This window comes from Lytechinus variegatus, chromosome 1 (genome assembly GCF_018143015.1).
Source record: "Lytechinus variegatus isolate NC3 chromosome 1, Lvar_3.0, whole genome shotgun sequence".
Taxonomy (NCBI): domain Eukaryota; kingdom Metazoa; phylum Echinodermata; class Echinoidea; order Temnopleuroida; family Toxopneustidae; genus Lytechinus; species Lytechinus variegatus.
In genome coordinates this window covers 44,408,907-44,429,631 of record NC_054740.1, presented here as the reverse complement: position 1 = coordinate 44,429,631, position 20,725 = coordinate 44,408,907, and the positions used below count along the sequence as shown (strand labels likewise).

Below are 20,725 nucleotides of genomic sequence, written 5' to 3'. Positions count from 1 at the left end.
CGTTTTATAGTAGTACTCGAAAATGCTTGATTCACTATAGTCATACCAACGATACCGACTCCAGACCGACCTGCGTTATTTCCAATGACGCACCGTGTGACGCTGTGGGTTCAGTTCTGTTGGTATGACTTTGTCCTAAGCCTATACTAACCTGTTTGACCCTCGTAAATATATGCCAAACTGGACCAATGAAAATATCCAATGTAATCAACTAAAGGCTGTAAGACTTGAGGCTGCATGGCTAGTAGATACTCAGCGGAGAAGTCCGGGTATACGTCCCGAGGGGCAAAACTAGTAATGAAGTATGGGATCTTTACCTCTCGGCTGGCATAGGCTGCGTTGTAGATAGTATTCACGTCAGCATCACCGGCTATTAGCATTCGATTATCACTCAATGCACCGCAGACTAAAGAATATGAAAATTATGAATAATGTGAGCCAATATCAATTTCATTTTCTAAAATTCAACCGTTGACATGGCATGCGAGGTGGCTGATATTCAAGTTCTAAAAAAGGGACAAAGAATCAAATTTGTACAAAATTGACAAAAGGAGAAGGGAATCTAAATGGTATGAGTTGTATAAATCTACAGTGCGTATAAAAAAAAGTTTACACTTTGAAAAAGCTCTGGGAATTAAAAAATATACATTATGTGAGTATTTTTTCACATATAATCTTGGGTTTGGTTTATCTATCCAATGAAAGTAAAGGTTTTGACAGAATGTTACACTTGAGTGAGCACTGTCCATTTTTGTAAAGCTCGCAGAAATATGTTTGCGCAGAAATGCTCGTTTTCACGCAGTGTCAAGGGGAAAGGGCGAAATCAAACTTACCCTGCGATACATTTTCCCTACATTTCCCTTGCACTTTTAGTCAATTAAGATAAAACAGATACATTCAAGCATTTCAAAACAAATTTGCCACCCAAATTGAAATTTCAACACTTAGTAAGCACAACTTTTACCCTTTTTGTGCCAGCTGGATCTGAGGACATAATTGAATCTGAACACAAGACATCTCCAGCACTTTTTCACTAAGTTTTTATTATTTTAAGTGGGTTGACATTTAATTTTTTATTTAATACTTGTTTCTCCACACTTTTCCCAAGCTTAACAATCATTAACAAATTGAAAATCAATCCTAATTCATTTTATGTAAATAACAGCTCAGTGTAAATCAAATATCGTCTTGATGGCCTTGGTGTGTGGGGGAGTGGGGCGAGGCGTAATGCACTCTTCGAAGTGTATTGGGCAAGGAAACAAGTTAAAAGAGGTCAAAGATATCTTCAAATCAATTTTACTTGCTAAATTCTACGTGTTCTTCATGATAATGGTTTAGTTTTATTCGCATAGCTATTTCAAAGTTCTGCGCAAATCATTTTTCACTAACTTTTCAAAAGTAAGTGGTGCTCACTCAAGCGGAAATATTTTTCGATATTTATATCGTCATTTGCTTAAATGGATCTGTACCAATGTTAAAAAGTGGAAAAATCTTCAGGATATTACAAATGTATAATTTTACAGGATTTTTTCAAAGTGTAAACTTTTTTTTGATACGCACTGTATATGTTGAATAGAAAATAATCATGATGCCACCTGCTTGTCTCGACCCTTCTTCCTATCAAAATACCCAACCATTATCAATGGCGTGATGACCTGGAATTTAGAATGGCAAAGTGGATGGCGCGAAAGCTTTAAAAAAAAATGAGAGCATGCGAGCAAAAATTTGACCATTAAGTTAAAATAAAAGGATAGATATTGAAATGTAAGCTCTAGAGAATCGAATAACTTCCATAGTTGCTATCGAGCAAGTATGTTTCTTGATTTTATGTTTTCCATCATGTAAATCCTTTTTAAAGATTGTGATGTTTTTGTGTGGTTTATTTCAATAAATAGGCCTACATAATATATGAAAAGAGATTCATTATTGATGAAAATTGATGATATAGTTGATAAAACTGGAATGCAAAATTGCCTATGTTGACACCAACTACTTTGAAAGAAAACGATGAAAAAATAGCAAGACAGTCATTAGCATGATTATCGAGATTTTTTTTTGTTATCGTAATGATAACATTCATCACGTATATTGGTGTAGTCGGGTTTTGATATTTCGACAGCGTGTAAAGTTTCCCACAGTACGTGTGCGCCACAGTGTGGAACACAATATGTGAAATCACCTGAACACATTTCAACAATGTGAATCATATATTCACAAAGTTTCCATATGAACATGATGTGAACAGTCACACACTTTTTTGAACTTGAGCATTTTAACAGTGTGTATAATATTTTCACATAGTCCACTATGTGAACACACTGTGATCACACTGTTTGTGTGACAGTGTATTGTTCCATCCAGCAGAGATATACCTGATATATATTAATTAATTTGTCCATAATAACAACATGAACATTATACCTCTTAATCTTTTTTATTCCTATAGTCACACCAACAAAACCTACTCCACACCGATCGATAGATGTCATTGAAATTAACGTTTTATCTTTGATCTGTTTGGAGTCAGTTTTATCCTTCTGACTGTGTCGTTATACTTAACTGTTTGTTTTGTTTTTTATCCACTGATCTGTCTCATCAAGTCTTTCATGACACACGGAGGCACGGTCTGAATAATGAATGGTGTCGCGGCACTGATGGTGTGACATTTCGAGCGGTTCTAAACCACTTGAGATTTGCGGTGTATCACTCTGTCTCTCTGAATAATAACCCTATCCACCATGATCCCTCGTCCGGTATACATGTTGGGGTGCTGTGTCCTATACATGATCATGTTTTATGAACACTTTTTTTTAAAACATAGTTTGCCTTTTTCTTAGTACTCTCTCATAAAGTTGTCAACTATTAACTATTGAATATTATTGCATTTTTTTAACGTCATTTTGAAGAGCAGGGGAAAGGTTTTGAAAGTGGAGCCAAAAGTAGGGGGAGTGGGCTGTCCATGCAAAAAATCACAATCAGATGGTCATTTTTATGTTTTTTAACACGGTTTTGGGAAAAAGAGTGGGGGCTTAAGTCCACCCAGCTCCCCCCCCCCCAGTTTCTGCGGCCTCTAATAAATTATGCAAAAATTAAAATTGCGCTTCCTTAACACGTTCTTGGAACCTAACTACAGATATTACATTTTTGTGCTCTCATCAAAAGATCAATTACATCATGTAGAGATACTTAGATTATTATTAAAGGAAAACAAAACTACAAATAGAAATGCTATTGATACTAACATTACCATCAAATCACTGATCTGTTAATAACTATGCACATCCTTTTCTTTTCACACTGTTGACTGTTAAAATTGTCGGCTGCATAATGGTGAGGGGTCGGATAATTTCACATTCTTTTAGTAACGCTTTAGTAGTGAGATACATTTTGAATGATAGAATTTTGCAAACCTTGAAAACACGACTAAAGTTCTCTTGCCTGTAAGCAAAGTATATACCATCTAAACATTTCTTCCTTGTACAGAGATTTTTTTTATTTTTCATCAATACTATTTCGTTTATGGAATTTTGAACAGACATACTGTTAACGACTTATCATACCCGCAGTATGGAAACATGAATTCTAATGACTGTATGCTAATTTTAACTGCACCATCAATGGGTGTCATGTGGTATACCCAGAAAGGAATTTACAATAACGTCGACCCTTATAATCGATCTTGAAGGTACTTGATTGTTTTAAATATACATGTGCATTTCCATTCTTGAGTTGAAATGCACTCAAGTACCGTGCAATATAAACTGTTTTAAAATGGGAAATAAGACAATGGTCAAGTTAATTTTGAAGGAGGGAGATCTAACATGATTTTATTTAATTTTAAGTAATCATATTCCCGAGTTTTCCCCCTCTCTCACGCTAACAGTGTAATGGGTTTAAAAATATCCATTACAACTGTTCCTGTGAGTTCCTGCGATGTTTCATATTTCACTTCATTTGAACAAATTTTGAGCCAAAACTCCGCTGTATGCCTAACATTTTATGTCACTTTATCCAATGAATTTACCTCTGCTACCAATTTCATGAATTCAAAGGTGTTTAAAATGTGTCGTTTTTTAGGCCTATTATACATGAACCCAGTCATTTTAGCTCAAAAGTTTCAAAGTTTCAGAAATTGCAAGATGACGATTATGTGCTGTTGAATATAGTCTTTACTTACAGTAATAAATATGATTATGTCCAATATATCAGTGACTATGATGACGTTAGTATAGAAGTATCAGACCGGTTGATTATAATTATGTACAAGGCCTATACCCTTTTTTCTGAACACATTCACGTCAGGTCCAACCTGTTTTTAAAGAAACTTAAAATGGAAATCCATCTTTGTTTCTTTCTTGCATCAAATCAACTAAGTATTGATCACGAATTAATGCTTAACAATTGATTATGTACAATTTACGACATTAAAGTTGTTCTGCCCCCCCCCCCCCTCTGGTGCCACCTCTACTGACTGATGTAAATTCTGAGTCTGAATTGATAACATTGTTTAATTTTGTATATTACTTAATTTGCGTACTATAAATCATAAACTTAACAGTAGTTTTTTCACAGACTAAACAATTTTAAATAACGAAGCTTAATTTACAAATGAATCTTTAAGTATTGTTCTTTAAACCGTTAATCAACTACTATAAATAATGAAAAAACTGTACATAGTATACAACGTTGTATAAAATGTTGAAGAGTGTTTTACTGTTTGGCATATTCAAAACTGAACACAATTTCATGTAGAACTGTAGTATTACTAGGACTGGTCATACTGAACAAATAATTACCATGCATGGATAAGTTTCATCTGTAGTGTTTAGCTTTGTTTTACTTTTACTTACTTAGATTGGTGAGAATAAAACTGTTGTTGACTGGGATTCGAACTTCAAACCCCATCAGTTGGAAAGGACTTCCGGTGCTATTACTTTGAACGTTATACTTGATCATACCCCTTCTGAAGCCAACACTCTTCGGGTCATGCTCCGTCACATCCTCATCAAATATCCCGACTGTTTCAATAAAAAACAAACAAAATAATCATTTTCCATGACACTTGATTTAAGCCGGAAACATTGCTTCTCCAACATAAGCGTCGGGCTTATGCAAAGAAAAATATTGAACTGTATTTAAAGCTCCATGTTCGTTTTCCTATGTCAAAGTAAATCCAATATATGAAATCTAATGAAGATATAAACATAGAGATAAAAGGAACAGAAACAGGATAATGGTCGTTTGAAAATATCAAGCAATGGATGAAAGACTTGTGGCTATTTGAAATGTGAGGTAAATAAATTCATAAAAATGCAACATTTGAAGCTTTGGTGGTCATTATTGAGGCAAATGGTAAAGACAATACCAATATGTTATCATTGTTATTTTTCTTTTATCAAAATCCTTTAACATCGATGCATATATCATAATTCTTCGTATTCCATTCAATAGGTTCTCGTTCATGTACATGTACATAGATTCTCAAATATAGTGATATTGCTTATGTTGTGTTTGGTAAAATGCGGAAGAATTATCAATCGTGCAGCTAAGATCTATAATCAGGAGCATTGTTTATTCATGTTATTAGGCCTCAAACTTCCAACCTTAACATATTTTGAAGAATTAAAGCAAGGAACATTTTGCAGTCCCAAATTATGGAATAGGTAGTATATCAATTCACCTTCGATCATGTACTTCTGTTGAATCTTTTAGAATAAATTTAAAAACATATTTATTTTTGTTGTAGTGTAACTGTAGTATTGGAGAGCAATTTGTGTAAAGCGCAAAGAGCGATTTCAATTGATTATGCGCTATATAAGTACCAATTTATTATTATTATTATTATCATTATTATTATTATTATTATTATAAGCTGGTTTAAGTGAAATGAAACTAGCATAACAATTCGAAATATTGAAAATCGGATATCAAATAAGGAATGGCATCTGTTAAATTGAAAGATTGATTTTCTTTGAATGATAAAAGCAGAAAAGTGCAGATCATGGATCTTTATGCAAACGAAAGAGCGGATTTCAGATTAGGTTATTAATTTGGGAAAGACAGAAAATGTTATGCCAAGACATGTGATTACTTTACCTACGTAATCACATTTACAACTGCTTTGAAAACTCCTTTTTTTGAATATGCTGGAATACTGTGAAAGAAATGGGAATAGAGAATAGAAAATAAATCAACCTTCTTCAAATTGAATTGATCACCGAATTTTGCTACCACCTGATTTGCCCTTTTAATATGAATGATCATAGGCAATCATGAAAAATACAATAAACGGGTAAATAGATAGGTATTGTTTTGAATCTTTAACAGATCTTATACAGATATGTGAGCACCCCCTTTAACGAATACTTTCCCAATGAAGTTCTTATCATGATAAAATGGAAGATTACAAGTCTACATGAGAGCGAGTTCAATAAAGATTGCTCTCATATTGAGTATATTTTCGAACATTCTAAATACAATTCCTTACGAGCTTACTCTTCCTATCCGGTGTATCATTATTGTTTGCAAATTACATTCTGGTAAATTGATATTCGGTAGGCATTGGCAAAGATTTATGATTTCCCGCGGGATCATTAACTATTCATGAACTAATCATGGGTTTATTCCCACTGTCTCAACGTGACTTAACTACAGATTGAGTGGAATGGTAGGATATTATAAATCATATTACGTTTCACTCCCTTACTTATATCACTTATTATTTCCCGACCCTTCGAGTTCTCCTCTTTCCCAGACCTCATCTCTTTATCTTTCTCTCCCCTGCTAATACTTTCTTTTCCTCACTGTCTTTCTTCCTTCCTTTCTTTCTCCCCCATTTGTTTTTTAAATATGTTTCATATATAGGAGTGGGCAAGACATCCTGAAGTTGGTGGTATATTTTTCCCCTTTTATCATAAAATTATCTTTGCGCTTCCACGGCTTGTACTCTTTTTTTCCTTCTCCCCTCCACTAAAAAAAAAACTCATAGTGGTCGTTTTTCTCTCCCTGGCCCTTTCGCCAAACAATATCCTATTGATTGGAAATAAAATATTGGAAATCATTAAGATATAAATAATTCATGAAAACATTTATGATCTAAAGAAAGAAAAGAACGATTTAAAGAAAGAACTTAGTGTAATGATTTCATAAAATTGTAATTTTGTGCTTTAACAGTGATATGCACAATGATGGGTTCGATGACATCACAGACTCCTTGGTGGAAACACATCCCTGGTGTGATTTTGAAATATGCTATATTGCTATGCGACCCGATTTTGGAAATAAAACGTAGTAGGCCTTGATGCTAATATGGAATATCTTAATGTGTAATTTTCTAAATCATCGTACGAATACATAATTTATGTTCAAATATGTGACTATGCTACATCATTATTAGAATAAAAGCGAATAATATCTAGTCGTAATGACATCAAAGCATTCGGACGATTCGCTACGATTTGAAACTCGGCCATACTCCAAAATAAATGCTTGCAATCATCGAAAATCGTTATATTATTATCCTTTCAGTTAATTTGATCCTAAATTTTAAAAAAGTACTTTTCATTCTCTTTTTCAGAAAATTAGCAAAATGCAATTAGTTCCAAAATCGGATCGTGAACCAGTCGTAAGGTGTGCGATGGCCTTAAAATATAATTCGATCCTCAATTCTTAGCGGATTATGCCACTAAATATAATCGGGAGAGGCTGTTTTTGATGATCATAACATAAGTTAGTATAAATTGAAAAATTAGATATATTTTGGATTCCTCGTGCATACTAGACACGAAATATATATATGTTCATCAATGTTTATATTTTAAAAAACGGTAACGCCTAAAACTGTCCTGCTTAAACTGTTAAATCAGCTTTTATGTTATTTTCAGTGCTATAATAGCTTTCTGTGGTTTGGATGGACTCCGTCGAACAGTTAATCATGAACTATTGATTTTGATCATGAATGAAGAAAGTAATGAAATTAATCCCGAAATAAAATACTTTGAATACTTACATATTGTAATCTGGTAACCTGCAGATGTTACGTAGACTAGACTCAATAGAACACACATCATAAAATGAAGCTTTCTTGCTTGATTTGCCATACTCTTCGATGTTTCTTCTTCTAGAATCAATCCCTTTGGAAATGCTCCTAAAATGCAGTATTAAATGAATCAATTTGTATTATCTGGATCATGCAATGGAAGTTAACTTTGGAATCTGCGTCAAACGGCTTCTCCAGAAAAGATGCAATGCGAATCTCCGTAGTCTCAAGTTGAATTGGTGCACGCCACCAGTGAATGGTTACGTTGTCAATTATGTTTGCCAATGTTTCCAAATCGTTCAGGTAATCTGTAGAGTATGCATATTCATAATTTATTGTTCTTGAAGTGAATCTATTGGTGAGAAACAATGTCCCTTTACTCTCAGTCAACACCGTTACTTCTATATTTTGGCCTTCTGAGTTAATGACGTGAATATGATCAAGATTCTAGCAAACTGAATGCCGAGCAACGCGAACTACATTGTACTCAGCTGCTCGGAATTCTACCATACTCAATATCAGAATGCTTGATATTCGCTGACACAGTTTCATCAAACTTAGTCATTACCAGGGGTGAAACGACATTTGCTCCTGCGACAATTGCTCCTGGCTTAATTTCGTCCAAGATGTAGGGTTAGGGTTGCAATAGGGTTTTAGGTAAAGTTTCGGGTATAGGGTATATTGTTAAACCCAGGGTAAAAGTTGGTCATTCGACTTGTGTATGGGATTTATAGTGGAGCAATTGTCGCCGGAGCAAATGTCATGGAGTCTATCAGGGATGTGTTAATAATGATAGGAATGTACCTGTTTAGTACAAGGCTGCTTTAACCCCATATGACGAGCCGACGACAGGTGTTTCAACAATTCGTTTCAGGTGTTTAAATAATATATACATTTTTATTTGACGACATTTTCTCGGAACAACAAGACAAAGTCAGATTCTAACTTAAGTTGGCTTATTAAGTTCTTAATGACGCACTAGTACGTTTTGTGGGTATAACGGATATCAGCGAACAAAAATTCATTAATCGAGTAATATTAAAACGTTAATTACCTCAGATTCATGCAAGAACACGCATAAATTACTATACAAAGTATGTTGATATTTATACATGTTTCATAGTGTGTGGGCTCTAAAATAGCGCAAATTATCGGAAAAATTAATGCAGAATTTAGTCAATTTTGTAAGTAGTCATAAAATTGTATATCTTTTTTCACGATTGTTCTAAATTGACATAAAAATATCAGAAGGGTTTTCCATTTTTTCCATAATAAAAAACGGATCCAAGACAATGCTTCTAGATTTCACTTCTGCAGTAGCAAGTCGGCTCCGAAGGGTTAATATCAGCATGCCATATGGAATATCAAACCATCGTGGAATGCATTATCCACGGTGGCGTACCTAGAATTTCCACAGGGGGGGGGGGCGCGCAGGGATACGTCCTTTGGATGGGTTGTGACTCGTCAGGGGGTAGACTAGTCTGCCCCCCCCCCGTAGGTACGCTAGTGTTTTTCAATGATTGGGATGCATTTGTATTCCTATAGATACCGTGGGTCAAGGCGGTCAAGGCATTCATCGTAGTCCAAATTGGACCTTGTTGTTTGGAAGTGCCCTCTCCCAAAGCTAACATAGAGGGCACATGTCTCCCAATCTCTAATCAGCGCCAAACCACCCATCTTCCCTCCCCAACAAGGGGAGGGAAGATGAGTGGTTTGGGGCACACATGAGTATTACAGACCCCCATTCACTCACGTGTTATATCATAGCTCATCAAAAAAAATCATTTAAAATCAATCCCTCGATAGATTTTGATTTAATTCACAGACATTAGTCACAATTAACAGTACATTAAGACTTGATATGTTAATCAGGTACTTGCCCAGCTCAATCAAAAGTTAAATGGCCTGAAATAAGACTAACCATAATTTCGGCCAGTTCATTGCCAAAAAACCAGAACTGCATTGTGGGTAATAATAATTAAAATGAAATACAAAAATGCAGTGTAGCCTCCCCAAACGCCTTAATTATGAAAGAGTATGAACGTGGCATTATCTTTATCATTTTTCTTTTGATATACAAACATTTGATCTATTTTCAATGAATTATTTTAATCAATAAAGTCATGTGATATCTACTTACGCCTGTCCGTCATGCTTTGCGCGCAGATGAATTACCCTCGTGTGCTCTTTCGGCGCTGATTAGAGATTGGGAGACATGTGCCCTCTATGTTAGCTTTGGGAGAGGGCACTTCCAAACAGCAAGGTCCAATCTGGACTACATTTTCATCGCATTGGGAGCGGGGCGCGATTTTTTTTCCGTACTTTAATGCGCAATAAACCCATGTGCGCATGCGTTTGGACTTTGCCAAATTTGTACTGCCAAATTTGTACTTCGCCTCGTTCTCAAACTCAGCGCACACGGCGTAGTCTTTGCACACAGACTCTATTGCTAGTATGACGAGCTCACGTGGAATTATATGGTGCCATACGAGTCTGCATAGTTGTATGATTCAGACCCTAATGTCTACAGGCAGACTTTATTATTCAGACCCTGCAAGCTCCGTGTATTGGAAATGTATTTCAACCAGACCCTTGAGTGGTTTACATGGTTATTGGTGGGCCTATGTGATAGAACATTTTGTATTGTTTTATATCATTTAATTATTTGATGAAAATCTTCAGGATTGAAAGGAAAAGGATTAAAAGTAATTGAAAAGGATAAAAAGAACTTGTTTTTATATTTGCCTGCACTGCAAAATTAATGCTTAATCATTGTCAATGAGAGAGAGAGAAAGAGAGAGCGCGCGCGAGAGAAGGTAATTTGGTGCTAATATTACCTTTTTATAAGCCTACATTAAAAAGGGGAGTGAGCAATGTGGCTTATATGTGCTCATGTGCTTATACAAAATATCACAAAACTTCTTATAACTTTAATATCTGATGCTGTCTGTTATCAAAATAATTAAAGTGATTCATCAACAATTAAACCGATACTCAATGATCAACTTATCTTGTAATCAACTTGACCATGGTCAACACTGAAAAATATTAACAGTAATAATAATAATCTTAAAGGGGTAATCTGGGCTGAAAATAATAGGAATTAAAGATAAAAAATCAGACAAACAAAACAGTTAAAATTTCATCAAAATCAGGCAAGGAAGAAGAAAGTTATGATCTATTTTAAAGTTTTTAATTATTTCGGTGAAACAGTTCTTTGCATTTCTTCATGAATATGCAATGAGCAAGCTAATGAAGTCATATCCTCACATATTCTTTTGTATTTTATAATATGAAAATATATTTATTCAAATTTTGTTCACCAAGAATGGAAAAGATTTGATTGACATCTGATTTAATGTATTAAGTAATCATTGCTGCAAATTATTCTGTTTAAAAGAGAGACATATCATACACACATGTATAAAAAAGAAAAAAAATAATCTAAGAAAAGGGAAAATGGGGACATGATGCCATTAGCTTACCTCATGAATAATCATGATGGCGCGCATATATACAGGGTATCCAGTCCATCAGGGAAATCAGGGAAATTTGATTGGCCAAAATATCTAACGAGTCAGACTAGTATTTTATACTACAAAAATTTCTTGGCGAAAACACAAAAACAATCAGGGAATTTCGTTTTCTTGAAACGAATCCTGATATAACTGTTTTCACAAAATATTTTGCTAAACTTTGAAATTTAATAGATTAATTATTTGTTATCCGATTTTGATGGAAATGTCATGATTTTGCTCTCTGAACGTTCTCTTTTACGGAGTACCCCTTTAAGTATCTACAATATAAATCAAACGTGGACATGTGGGCGTCTCATTCATATTATTTCTATGTTCAGGGCGAGATATAAAAAAAAACAAGCAGAGATATTTGGATAATGGAGAGATCGAGAGAGAGAAAGTTATTATGTATGTGTGCACAGTCGTCATTTAAATCACTAAAATTAACCCCAAAAATATACAAGCACAGAGAGAGAGAGAGAGCAGTCAGTGTATGGTATATGACAACAATACAAGGTCTAATTAAATAATATAAAACAATACAAAATGTTTTATATGTTCTATCACATAGGCCCACCAATAACCGTGTAAACCACTCAAGTGTCTGGTTGAAATACATTTCCAATACACGGAGCTTACAGGGTCTGAATAATAAAGTCTGCCTGTAGACATTAGGGTCTGAATCATACAACTATGCAGACTCGTATAGCGCCATATAATTCCACGTTGGCTCGTCATACTAGCAAATAGAGTCTGTTTGCAAAGACTGCGCCGTGTGCGCTAAATTTGAGAACGAGGCGAAGTACGTGTGCCATTACATTTTTAAATTTGACGGAGTGCGCCCAATCCACGCCTTGTATATTTCATGAAGACCAAAGTAATATTCACCTTAAAATGGGTATTGAATGGATGTGATGGTAACATTTACAAAATGGTGGTTGATGAGAACGATGCGCAAAATTCAGGTACTCATTCTCACTTGGTAACAAATACTCGGGTAGTTCATGAGTTCCCTCCTTCCTAAACAACGAACGCGTTGAAAATGAATTATTCCAATCACTTGCTCCCACATGCGATCTCCATCACCTTATAATTTTCTCTTCTTTATCTCCAGTCGATCATAAGAGATGATGTGAAACGAGCCGTGAATGATGAGCTTCACTTTCCAAACCTAGATATCTCTTTCTCTCCATGGATCATCCAGGGCATAGAGGTAGCCAGGTTTTGGCAGGAAAGAGGGGGGGGGGGGTGCGATTGATCGACGCCCATTTTGTAAAGTAATGACAGCGCTTTTGAAAAATTGTGAAAGCAGTATTACTTATCACATCGAAGAAGGGGTGCCCTTATTCAAGCAATAAATATTATTTGTATTATTTGGTTTAAGGGAGACAAAAAGAGCACTTTAATTGAAAAAAAATCAGAGGCACAGAAATATTATGCGAGCTAGCGCGAAGCGCTAATCGATTTTTTTTCTATTCTGGCCTGAAAACCGATCTGGTATCTTGTTGATCGCTACATTCCGCTGCTAATGAATGACTCATGAGGAATATCACCGACTGCGGGGAAATGGTGTAGAAATTCAATCCTGAAGTAAAGACTCACTAAGCAGGATGGTGGGGAGGATAATTATTTTTACTGCTCATATTTAGGCAATTTCAACCGTACACGATTTTGCTTCAAATAATGCAGAGGAAAGTATTACTTTAAAAGGATAATAGGGGACTTTAAAGTTTTAACCAGAGAGGGCTAAGCGAGCGAGCAGAAAATTAATCTGCTGTGCAAATTGCTATATTTCTTGAAAAAAATACATTTGTAATTGGTTGGGAAAGTTAAAATTCGAGCGAGTGTATTTATCTAATTTCCTGTATCACGGACAATGTGAAATGTGTGGGGGGGGTGTTGTAAGTGGCTCACAGTAAGGGATCTTAAGCATTTTTCCCTTTCGCCTTTTTTGGGGTGCCCCCTGCCTTTAAAGTGAGGCAAACAGCAGGAGAGCGCTATTTTGCCCATCAGTAAGATCAGATGATAAATTACCCTTTCATGTTCTTTGAAAAAAAGTGAATAAAAAAGAAGGAAATGCTTTGTGATGAAAATCAACTTCATGGACGAAAAGCACAGATTGCAATAGTTTTACTAAAAAAAGGAGCACATTTCATTTTGAAAAACAAGGCGTTTTTGTCAATAGTTCCGCTGCCCTTGTTTGTATAGATAATCGCCAATTTTTTTAATATATCTCTTACTTTTCACTCTCATCTTCTCACCTTCGGCGCCGTTGAAAAAATATGACGTGCGTGCGCCCAATCTTTCCCCTTTCCTTCCGTTTTCAATTCTTATAAATATCTCTGTTCTTTCTGTCTCTTTCCCTTCCCCTTTCTTTTCCTTTTCTCTCTTTTCTATTTCTCTATCTTTTATTCCCCTCTCTTTCTTTCTTTCTTTCTTTCTATTTATCTATCTATCTTTCTTTCTTTCTCCCTTTGGTAGTTTAATGTTTCATTTTTCAGGCTGCCCCGGGGGGGGGGGGGACTGCCCCCTCCTGGTACGCCACTGATGTCAAAATTGGATTTCTTTATCGCTTTTACTAGAGGGAAAGGTGTATTAGCCCCATCCCCAATGCTTTGCGCGGTAAGTCCAACTCAAGAAAAGATTTTTTCATCACGTCTCCTTAAAGTTTCGCTGAACGTGAGTATATGCAACGCCCGGGTAATCACTCCCAGCGATCTGCATTTATTTCTCCTCAGTGCAAAAAAAAATCGTCTACCTTGGACAAAAAAAAATTATTTTCAGATTACAGAGTCTATTGAGGAACTACAACTTCTTTTCAAGCAGACACAGACAGACAAACAAGACACAACAATGAATCATGTATTTTTCGTATGAAAAGATCATGTTTTTAAAGTACGATGTATAAACTTGTTTGAAAGATGTTTTAAATAACTCTACTAGATCCCGTTTCTGAAAGATTTGTTCATAACCAATGCACAAGTTCTATAACAAATTTGCTATCAGCCAATCAGTTTGAAGGATGTCAGTAGCTTTGTACTGTTATTTGTTATTTTAACAAATTTTGTGAAACGGACTCCTGATTGTTCAATGCAGACATACCATCATTGACTTATTTACACTACAAAGATAATCATAACACCAACATACTCGTACGGTGCTTATCATTACCATTGCCAAATGCTATACCCAACAACAATGATAACAATGATGATAATAACCATAATATTTGACAATATAGCGTTTATCACCGAAAGCAAATTCATCTAAGCGCTTATAATCTACGAATACACATTGTTAAAAATAGTCCAGAATGAAACATTCAAATTCATCCATTCATAAGGTTCTCACAGTAGACCTTAATTTTTCATGTTTTATGTCAGTTATATTGATAACAGCATTCATGAAGCAGGGGAAAATAATATTGCTTGAATAACATATTTTTATGAGTGTATAAAATGCATGCAATTAATCAATACGTATAGGCCTTTGTCTTGAATATCGAATATTAGGTCAGCAGGTCAGTAAAATATGTTTGACCATCATGACTAATTCCGAATGCAAATGTATTAATGTATAGAAAACGTTCATAGATTTTGTTAATCAATGACACAAAACATGCAATATCATTTCAAATGCATTATTTTCACCAGAGAAGAAAGTCTCTTTAGTACAAAGAATAATACAATGACCAGAGAACTCTCAAATGATCAAATAATATCATCTCTCTAGGACTAACACGATTGACTTCATTATTATTGGCAGAGAGAGGTGCCGTGGCCGAATGGTCTAATGCGGAGGTCTAATGAGCCCGACTACACCATGAAAGTCCGTGGTATTGCTATTTTACCTTGCATCAAATGACAAGCCTTATAAAATTCGCGTACACTTATTAATAAATGAGTGATAAAAGGAATGTTGTAAGTTTAATGAGAATTCTATGCCCTATCGAGCTAGGATCGGCAAACAACGAAATCTCAAATAAACGATTAGATTTAAGCTTCAGTCGATGGATATTACTGAGGACTTTATTTAGTCGAAGAAATGATAAGAAATGCATGTTTTGCGTTTTCATTTAAAGATTAATGAAAAACCACTTTGTATTTTCAACCAAGTGTAATGATAACCGTATTATTTCAATGATAATTTCCTTTAAAAAAGTCAGGCAATCAAAATAATGGAAGGGATTCACTTTCATTTTTTTGATTTCACGTCAGATTTTCATTTGAGCGGGCGCCCGGACATAATAGAATATCATTCTGCGAAAATGAGTTATGTTTATATAAAACACCTTCTCAACCATTGGATGAGATGGAAATTTTAGGTAACAATCTTTGTCAGTAGCTTTCTGATATCCAATTAATAAATATGTTAGTAAGTTCTCAAACGGCTATCCAAAAAAAAAATAAAATAAAGCATAACTAAGAGAGGGTGCATATATTCAAATTCCAATCCTAAACGCTAAAAAGATATCATTATCCCAATAGTTAATAGAAATGCATTCAATAAGTGTAAGTTATACTCGAGTGTAGATCTATCACATTAGGCCTACTGACCGTTTATACCTCAGTCACATTTGCTCTATCGCGCGCAGTCGTTTTATTGATTTTTTTTTTCTTCAAAACACCTATACAGTATGTAGCTACATGTATTACAAAACGGTTAAACGGCTGTTTCCAACTCGCCGGACGGCCGAAGTAAAGCAAATGTGACTGACGTATTACCAAAGATAAAGTCAGGCGTCAAGAAAATTCCACCGCTCCGACCTGGATTTGAACCCAGGGATCCTGGCTTGCATGATAAGCAGCTCTAATGGCTATATCTCGACGGGTACACAAATAGCTCAGCAGGTACTGATCGTGAGAGCCAGGGTTCCTGATTCAAATCCGAAGCAACGGAAATGTTCAGTTCCATTTTATTGTAATCCAAACAGTTATTATTATAATGTGTTCGTGTGTTTGAGATCTTCAACTGTAATGTTATCAAAGACTAAATAGACCAACCAGTATATTAGATTTAGGGTGAAAAACACGAGCGGGAAGACGATACGAGATACCCTATCGACGGAGTACGGGTTGAACCCAAAGACGCAAATCTTTTCCCTGAACGACTGCGTGTACGAGCACAGAGTCTCTTCCATGCAATCTGGCTCTTCTTTAGATACCTTGCCCTCAATGAACCCGTAATCGTCGCCCGATTTTCGCTTGGCATCCGCCTGCATGCTCCGGGAGATGTCCTGTGATGTAGGAGGTCGACTCGACGTTCGTCCGTTTTGTTCGGATCGTGATCGTGAGTTTCCTTCGTCTTCTATATCAATAGCCTGAAGTCCAAGGGTCGGCGGGTAGAATACAAGGAAGAAAATAAGACAGATATTAGAAATCATAAACAAAGAAAATGGAATATTTAAACAGTTAATACGTTAATAAGATTGGATAAAAGCCATCTATTGATCTGCTTTAGGAAAATATTTGAGGAGGCATGCAAGGTTAATTGATGATGATGATGATGATGATGATGATTGTGATGATGACGAAGATGACGGTGATGATGAAGCTGATGATGATGATGGTGATGATGATGACGACGACGACGATGATGATGATGAATGATGATGATGATGGTGATGATGATGAAGATGATGGTGATGATGGTGATGATGATGATGATGAAGAAGATGATGGTGATGATGATGAAGATGATGATGATAACAATATTAATAATAATAATCATAATGATATTGATGATAATAATAATGATATTAATAGTAATGATAATAGTGGCTAATTGTATCTCACGGAGGTGCACTTTTTAGTGCTCATAGCGCTGCAAGAAAACCAGCCTTTGTAAACTTGAAACACTTTATAGAATTACCAAAGAATGCGGTTACCTTGTGCTTGCCGAAAATTCATGACAAGTCATGACTAATGATTCAAAGTGATTGGTTAACATTGGTTTGACTTTTTTAAAATCTGAGCTAGAAGGTCACACTTGTCACCTGTGTCTGTGATATGTTCCAAAAATGAAGCCCAGAAAAAAATGCGTTTAAAAGTGATCATTAGTGCTTCAAAAATTGAAATATAAAGTGACCGGAAACACCATCTTAATTTCATCCCATACACTTATGTGTACTATTTAGGTGTCTATAAGACGCCTATTTACAAAATCGGGGTTTGCCTTGTAGTTTTAGCTCTTTATTCTCAATAATGGTTGTTTTCAGGGTTTATTAGTTCTAATACATGCACTTGTACACATGTTTCATCTTGGTATGAGAATTTTTTAAATCGGCTGCTCACAAAGTTAAACAATACCTTTAATGTTTATATCACAATATAGACATTACTAAAACAGCTTATGGGAAGAGATATGGTGTAGTGCATCATTCTTTTATTTTTGTCACCGAAAAACATGGAATGGGGTTCAGAGTACCAAAAACACTAAACAATACACAATGATGCAGATCCCAGTTTTCCGTTTTCCAAAATGCCAATTTCGTGTTCTTTGGTACTCTGAACCTCATTCCATATTTTTCAGTGACAAAAAAAAATAAAACACAATGATGCATGTTCAGCCTAGAAAAGTGATTTTGTTTCACATAAATAACACATATTTACCAGTTTCTAATGTACAGTAATTAGAGGCACATGGTAAACAGTTTAAACAAAGTGATCAAGTTTGATCATGGGTAGATTTTGTTTTATTTTTTTTTTTATTTTTTTTTTTTTGCTTTGATTTTTCCGATTTTTAATTGTACTTTTCTTTCATTTTCGGCGCTTCGCACAAAGCTGGGGAGCTTTGTAATCAACTTTCTCTTTTAACATAAAAAACCTTTGTATTGTTTACTGTATTGAATTTACGCCTATAGACAAATCCTGGCGTAAATCATCGATATTGATGGAATAGCGCCATCATCTCTAAAACAAACCACCCAACCAACCGCCACAAGCCTTTGCTTTTAGGATACAGTAGGCCTATATGTTAACATAGCATGTACATATATTTTATTTCTTCACGATAAACTGATACTTGTATGGATTGCTGTTTACAAAAATGTAGAAATTTGTGAAATTGAAGGAAATAAATATGTGAGTTTAATGGGAAAAAAAATAAATTGCGGGGTAGGTTGACGGTGTCCTAACTACTTCGTCATGTTCGTGGGGTCAAATAGATATGATATATTTGAAAATGCAATATGATGTGAGCCCCTTATTATTTTTAAATGCATTTTAGCTATTCATTTCAGAGGGACTGCCATGATCATACTCTCCCCCTTTCTTTCTCCCCCTCCCCTCTCTCTCTCTCTCTCTCTGGATAATAGTCCAGGATAGAAGAGGCATAACCTTGTTTTTTTTATATATAAAATATTTTTTGATGGTTTCTTGTCAATTCGAGGGTGCTGATTACGAATCTGAATGATGCCACTCGTGTAACCTTGAGCATTTTCCGCAAATTGGCAAAATCCAATATGGCCGCCAAAATATGCAAATACCCATAAAAATCATAAAAGTGTACGCACATTGGCTGTGAAATGCATGCAATTGTATGGCAGGAGTGAAATACTCTCTGAAAAAAATATTTTTGACAAAATATTCATTTTCCTGATATTCAAAATGGCCGCCATATGTTATTGTATACCTTATTATGTACAATATGAATAGTGCGAACTAATTTTCACAAAATGAGCACTTAACTGCACAAAATCGCGATGTATGGACAAAATAATATATGCAAAACATCATTACTAACAAGATATATCATTTATAATGTCAAATATGGGAACATTGCTGTATTTTGATATCTAAAATAGCCGCCACATGGCCCAAACAGTATTGCGCACAATGGCAATGGGGGCCAAAAAATTCACAAGAGTGATCATTGAAATGCTTATTATGAAGATTAAACAGGTGGAATACTGACTATAAACATAATTATTAACGGAATATATAATTTATATGCCATGTATGTGGTGAATGTTGTATTTTTATATTCAAAATGGTTGCCAAAGGCTCTAAATGTATAATGCACAATGAGAAATGGGATAAAGGAAATCACAAGAGTGAGCGCTAAAATGCATATATATGTGATAAATTAATTGGATACTGTCTAAAAGCGTATTTTCAAATGAAATATATCATTCAGGTTTCAAGTTTGTGTTAAATACTGTATTTCGACTTTCAAAATGGCCGCCATCTACATTAACTGTATTATGTACAATGCATAGTGGGAAACCAATATTCACAGGAGTGAGCACCATAAATGCACGTAATAGTGATCTATGCGTAAAATATTGTCTGAAAGCATGATTTCTATTAAGATATATCATTTATTCTCCCAGTTAGGTGATAAATAAATTCGGTTATTTTAAAGTCAAAATGGCTGCTACAGTCCCTTACGGTATTATGCACAATATGAATGGGAACAAATCATTTCAACAGAATTTGAGTTTGCTTGGTCAAATGGTGATGTATGAGTGGAATGTTGTCTGAAAACATGATTTATAACAAAGTATATCATATCTTATGTAATTTAGGTTATAAATACTGTATTTCAACATTCAAAATGGCTGCCATATGCCCATTTTGTGAACATTATTTGTCTCCCCCAAATTGTATATTATACGATAAGTGCCTATGGTGGCCATTTTCAATTAAAAAATGCAGCATTCATCACCTTCATTACACAACATTATGATATATCTCGTTAGAAACCATGACTTTAGACAATAATTCACCCTTATATCACAATTCACAATTATATGCAATATTTAGAGTCGAGCAAAACCAAATTCTGTCAAAATTATATGTCCCATGTTACAATGTACACAATACTTTTAGGACCTATGGCAGCCATTTTAGATTTCAAAGTACAGCATTTATTACCTCCACCATGTCCACGACCAATATGTGATGTATTTAGTTAGAAATAATGTTTAAGACAATATCTTTACTCGTACATCACAGTTATATGCATTTTATGATTCTCACTCTTGTGAAAATTAGTTTCCCTGTTCGCATGTTACGTATTTAGTTAGGGCCTTAGAGGTTATTTTGAATGTCAAAAAAGTATTTATCACCTATATGGAAGAAGAAATGCGATGATTAAAAAAGAAATGTTTTCAAATAACGTTTTACTCATACAACAGGATTACATGGATGTCTCATGTATGACTAAA

The 20,725-nt window shown here is 35.0% G+C and overlaps 2 protein-coding genes across 2 annotated transcripts in view; both read right to left on the bottom strand.

Moving 5' to 3' along the window:
• LOC121414973 (glutamate receptor 2-like) overlaps positions 1-8,544 on the bottom strand; it is a 29,801-nt gene extending 21,257 nt beyond the window's left edge. Inside the window, exons 1-3 of the mRNA XM_041608020.1 lie at positions 8,009-8,544; positions 4,851-5,018; positions 152-406 (exon numbers count right to left, since the gene is read on the bottom strand). Of these exons, the coding sequence (XP_041463954.1) occupies positions 152-406; positions 4,851-5,018; positions 8,009-8,099 (514 nt within the window). The 5' untranslated portion in view covers positions 8,100-8,544. The remainder of the gene's footprint in view (positions 1-151; positions 407-4,850; positions 5,019-8,008) is intronic.
• A 5,868-nt stretch (positions 8,545-14,412) lies between these two features.
• LOC121414962 (glycine receptor subunit alphaZ1-like) overlaps positions 14,413-20,725 on the bottom strand; it is a 38,973-nt gene continuing 32,660 nt past the window's right edge. The window contains exon 9 of the mRNA XM_041608010.1: positions 14,413-16,876. Coding sequence (XP_041463944.1) covers positions 16,496-16,876 — 381 coding nt within the window. The 3' untranslated portion in view covers positions 14,413-16,495. The remainder of the gene's footprint in view (positions 16,877-20,725) is intronic.